The sequence below is a fragment of the Arachis stenosperma genome, chromosome 7, assembly GCF_014773155.1.
Source record: "Arachis stenosperma cultivar V10309 chromosome 7, arast.V10309.gnm1.PFL2, whole genome shotgun sequence".
Lineage (NCBI taxonomy): Eukaryota > Viridiplantae > Streptophyta > Magnoliopsida > Fabales > Fabaceae > Arachis > Arachis stenosperma.
In genome coordinates, this window is record NC_080383.1 from 71,276,405 (window position 1) to 71,281,626 (window position 5,222).

Genomic DNA, 5,222 nt, shown 5'->3' on the forward strand with positions numbered 1-5,222 from the left:
ATCCAAAAATAATAAATTTTATTAGGGTATCATGTAACATCCTTCGTATCTAAATATACCTTCTTGTGTTTAATTTGGATCCGTTAATGCTTGCATGTAAAAATGACTAAAGAAATTAAACGGAGCAATATTACTCTTATAATGCAATAACATGATCTCTACATATCACTGATACTATGCCTCTTTTAAAGCATAGACTATATATATCCAATGCATATATAGAGTGGTCAATTTTAGTTATTAATAGGAGTTATCTAACATATGGGTCTCGTGAAAACCGGAAGAATAATAATTTATAGTGTTATACAACAATTATACACAAGCGCATTTAATAAAAGATGAAAACCACAAACATTCCAAGGAAACTAATTAATTAAATTAAATGATGATCATATTATCATAGAAAATAACGATTAATAATTCACAAGTTGGTAAATGATGATGATGATACACCCTAGCTACAAGTAGAATCTAAAATGGGCTCCAACAATACAACATGTATTACTTTGGTTGTTTCCTCCATCTCTCTTTGTTGGTGATAATTTCTTGCGACTGAGGAAAGAGATAAACATATAGGGAAAAAATAATAATAAAATAAAATAAACCTATAACTAAGCAAGCATCTTCCTTATGCTGAAAATAATGGAACACTTGTTAATGTTATTCCATCGAAACTGGTGAACGATCGAAACCGATGATGCCTGTACACATGGATATTATTAAAGTTATTTTGCACAATATTGTTTTATATTATATTAATTAGAAGATGCAACTCTTTTCTTTTCCTTTTTAAGCTTATAATTGATGATGATCAGCGTAGAGAGGAACTTCTTCATGGATTGTGCGTAAAAGTTCATTCACAGAAGCTGCGATTTCATCCACTGTATTCAACTGACTCCCTTCCTCCACCTGTCCCAATAAATAAAGAAATAAATGAATATATGAGGATACAGGAATTGGTACTTTTTTATGCGAAATTTAAAGAAAAGAAAAACCTTATAGTAATATATAAATAAATATAATACTAGAGCAATCATTTTTACTAATTATATATTTTTAAACTAACCTATGTTTTATGGACAAAATTTGTTGATAGCTAAAAAAAATTGACTGAAAATTTTTTTTTCCGAAAATCTGTTGATAATTTGAACTTTTTTAATAAAATTAATTTTGATGTATTATTAATATAAATAAATTTTATATTTTAATTATTTATGTATTAGAATTTTAACAAAAATAATTATTTTTTATATTCAATATAAAATTATTTAAAAATATGAATGTAATTAAATAAATTGTCCTACAATTTTCGATTTAGTTATATTTTGCTGTTACAAATATTTTGATCTATTATGTACAAATAAGTAATATAATCAACGACCTACCAACGAATTATAATTTAAATGGTATATAGTCTTAAATTTACCTCAAAGTTTAACTAGACCGACCTTCTTACGTCATCTTGATTAACAAGAAAATAGCAATAATTTTACGTTATTATTGGTGCTTTGAATAATGTTATACAATTTGAACACTTAAAGCAACATTGGTATCTCATTTATTTAATATACTTTAATTTACCACATAGGCCACAATTTAGTAACAGTGTAATGTTTTCTCATCCTTTCACCTTTAGAAAATTGCTTTTGAAGGTTTATTTATAATTATTGATGAAGTTATACTAGTACTTTTATTCAAAAAATAGACTCACATTCAGTGATTTTTATATAAAAATAATAATTAAAAATTATTAAATATATTTAATTAAATTATTATTTAACAAGGATGAACTATCAATTTTAAATTTACATAAAAACAAAAATAAATACACCTAATTAAGTTTTCACCTATTAAAAAACATGGTTTCAATTTTATTTCTAGAAGATATTAGCAAAATGAAAGGGAAGCAACTATACCTTGACACTAACTGAGGTAAGGACCATATCATTAGCGGTTGTAACATTAAGGTGGAGAATGGTGAAACCCAGATTTTGTAGTCCAATAACCATCTTCACAAGCAAACCATGTTGCTTCTTTGACAATATCTTCATGTTAGCATGGCTATCTACCAACGACACTTCTATGTCGACCGCGGCCGTCGACGACCACGATGGCTTCTTTGTGGCCGCCTCGACGCACGGCGGGTACACCGTGTTGTCGTTGTTGCAATAACGAGTGGCGTGTGTTGAGTACTGAGGGAACATGAAGAACTCGGCAAAGGGTACAGTGTTGTTGTGGTGTTCTTGTTTTGTTTTCTTTTGGCCGTTCATGCACTGTACAAGCTGTTCTAGCTCCTTCACAAAGTTAATTGCGCCACCAATAATAGACGCTTGATCACCCTGTTTGTTACGGTTTTGTAATTAATAAGATCGTGGATCAGTTTATTTTCAAAATTAAAATTAAATTTGAATATTTCATGTCATGGTCGTTTAGTTTGGGTTTCTAATTAACAAAGTTTTCAAATTAATTTTTACAATTCACATAATTTGATATTATTCCATTTTTTTTTAAATCAAAGGCAGTAAGCAGTGGAGGATAAAAACGGAACAAAAAGGTGTGGAGATAAATTTTGAGGGTGTAAAAGAGAAACTGACCCTTTGTACATAAGAGGGAGGCATCAAGGATCTAAGTACAGCCAGGTACTCATTCATCTGTTTCCTTCGGTTTCTCTCAACTGCAATGTGGGTCATCCTTTGGTTCTCAATCTCCTCCTTGTTCTTCACGCTTTTCGTACGTCTCCTCTTGCGTCGCCCCGTGGATGCCGCCCCAGCAGCAATTGTGTTGCTACTCGTGGCGGCTTCTACGGGGGCAAGGGGGGAATTGTTAGGTCCAGGAACCGATGCTTGATCGTGATCAATGGTGGTGATGCAAGGCTCAGGGGAGGAATTCGAGTTGTAAGAATCCCATTGGTCCATGGAATCCGTGACATTATTACCGTATAGTTCTTCATGGTTGCTCCAAGGTCCACCACTTGCAGCTATGGAGTACAAATAGTTATCCTTGTTACAAGTATAAGAAAGTGGATCTTGTGGGAAAACCACTGCTTCCAAAGCCATTGTATATAAACTATTCTTACTTCAATATTGATGGGAGTTGAACACGGAATTCAGGCTCAAATGAGATATACAGAGTTGAATTTCAAGTAATTGTTGAAAGGATGCCCCTCTTTGTTCCCCAAAATGGTGGATACTACGCACCCTTTTGGTTCTTGCAGATGATGAAAGCTTAAAAATAACAAGAGAGAAAGAAAGAAAAAAAAAAAGAAAAGAGATGTAGAAAGTTGTAAAGGAAAGTATGGATGGTGAAGATGAAGATGATGAAGGTGAAGGATTTAAGTGGCAAAGAAGAAAGGAAGATGAATTTGGAGAAGGAAGGAAGGCGAAAATGGGAAAGGAGAAGCAATGTAGTCCTAGCTAACAGAGCAAACAACGTAGCCCTTTTATATTGCATCATCGCCTCATCAAGTTAGCCCTGTCTTTAGTTTAAACTTTAAACAGGATTGTATTTTTTTTTTTTCCTTTCTAAAAAAGGCCTCTGCCTTTAGTTTAAACAGAATTGCATTGCTAGTAGGGAAACCAACAACAACAAAAAAAAACATGTGATATAAGAAACTCAACAAGTATTGGTCCCTAAAATACATGTGATATAAGATACTTAACCTAAAAAACTTCTGACAATAATAATTAAAAATATACTTATTCATGTATTAATTATTAAAAAAATTATTGATGTATCTTCTTCTATATTTTAAATTTTTAGAAAAGGTAATTTTATAATATGGTATTAGAATTTCTATAAATTAAAAATTTAGAATTTGATCATGCAAATATAAGAGATTTTTGTGTGAATAAATATATTAGATATATAACTATTAATTAATATACTTCCTCCTATCAATTTAAATTTAGAAAAAAAATGATTTTATGACAGTCTTTAATAAAGTACAAGTGACGTTAGTTCAATTCCTAATAAAATAAATATAAAATATTTTTATTTTTAAAAATACATATGATATCAAATAAATTCATAAAGTGCCATGTATTTTTAAAAAAATAACTATTACAAATTTTTTAGAAAACTAAGATGTGTTTGGTTTGCGTTTTTATTTTTTATTTTTATTTTTAGTGTTTTCTCTTCTTTAGATTTTGTAAAAGAAAAAATGAAAACAGTAAAAACAATAAAATTCTACTTTTTGTTTTTATCTCCTAATTTTATTTTTTTTCACAAAATTTAAAAAACAGAAAATATTAAAAATAAAAATAAAAAATAAAAATATAAAATAAAGACAGCTTAAAATATTTATCTCTTTTTAAGTGTGTGTTCCTTAGTTTTTTAGTTTAGGAGATTTAGGAGAGCAAAAATAGGTTTTTAAAGGTTATACTTTGTTTATGCGTTCTATTTTTAGAGGGTAAGATTTTTGGTGGTTTTATGTACACTCTAAACTCTATCTCTGTTTTTAAATGTTTTCAAATTTACAGTTTTATAATAAAATTTAATTTTAATACTTGCATTCTGTTACATAATGTTATACTAGCATAAACAATTACTTTTTATCTATGAATAATTATCTTAAAAAATAGATTATATAAAACATTTACATTAACAATGTTTAAAATTAAACTCTTTATATTATTTTAATTTAATTTACCTTTTTATCTCTCTACTAATAAATTATTATATTATCATTTATCTTTTTATCTCTAATATTCTAGTAAAAGAGAAAATTATAAAAATATATAATAAATCCTTTAAATCATTCTTCCTTATTCATTCTAAACTTAACAAAAAAAGTTTACAATTTTTAAGCTCTCTTTCACTTTTCTTTCTCCAAAATCTCATCTTTTAACTGGCGAAGCTAATCGACTAAACTAATTTCACATAATATAGAAGGTTTGGACGTATTTATTTGTTGAGGGGCTAAACTTATGTCAAAACCTATTTTGAGATGATGACTAAATTGTTAGGTTATGGGTAACATAATATACCGTATAAATTAATACCTAGCGATTTATCTATTTAACTATATATAAAATGTGAGTAGTTGAAATAATGATATAAATTTGTATCATTTTTCTTTTAGTTTGTATCTGATACCAGTTATTGAAAAATTTGAAAATAAAATATTTGAGTTAATACACATAATCCGGATTACTCAACTCCAAACAAAATGCTACAGCTCTATGCACGTGAGGTTTCAATTTAAGACCAGTTTCCCTGATCGC

General features: G+C 28.7%; 1 protein-coding gene across 1 annotated transcript; it reads right to left on the bottom strand.

Annotated features, from left to right (window-relative positions):
• Positions 1 to 375: 375 nt before the first annotated feature.
• LOC130940561 (transcription factor bHLH96-like) lies at positions 376 to 3,416 on the bottom strand. The gene is made up of 3 exons (XM_057868732.1): positions 2,595 to 3,416; positions 1,917 to 2,339; positions 376 to 909 (listed from the first exon to the last, which is right to left on the bottom strand). The coding sequence occupies exons 1-3, from the start codon at positions 3,054 to 3,056 to the stop codon at positions 796 to 798; spliced, it is 999 nt and encodes a 332-aa protein (XP_057724715.1). The 5' UTR covers positions 3,057 to 3,416; the 3' UTR covers positions 376 to 795.
• Positions 3,417 to 5,222: the final 1,806 nt, after the last annotated feature.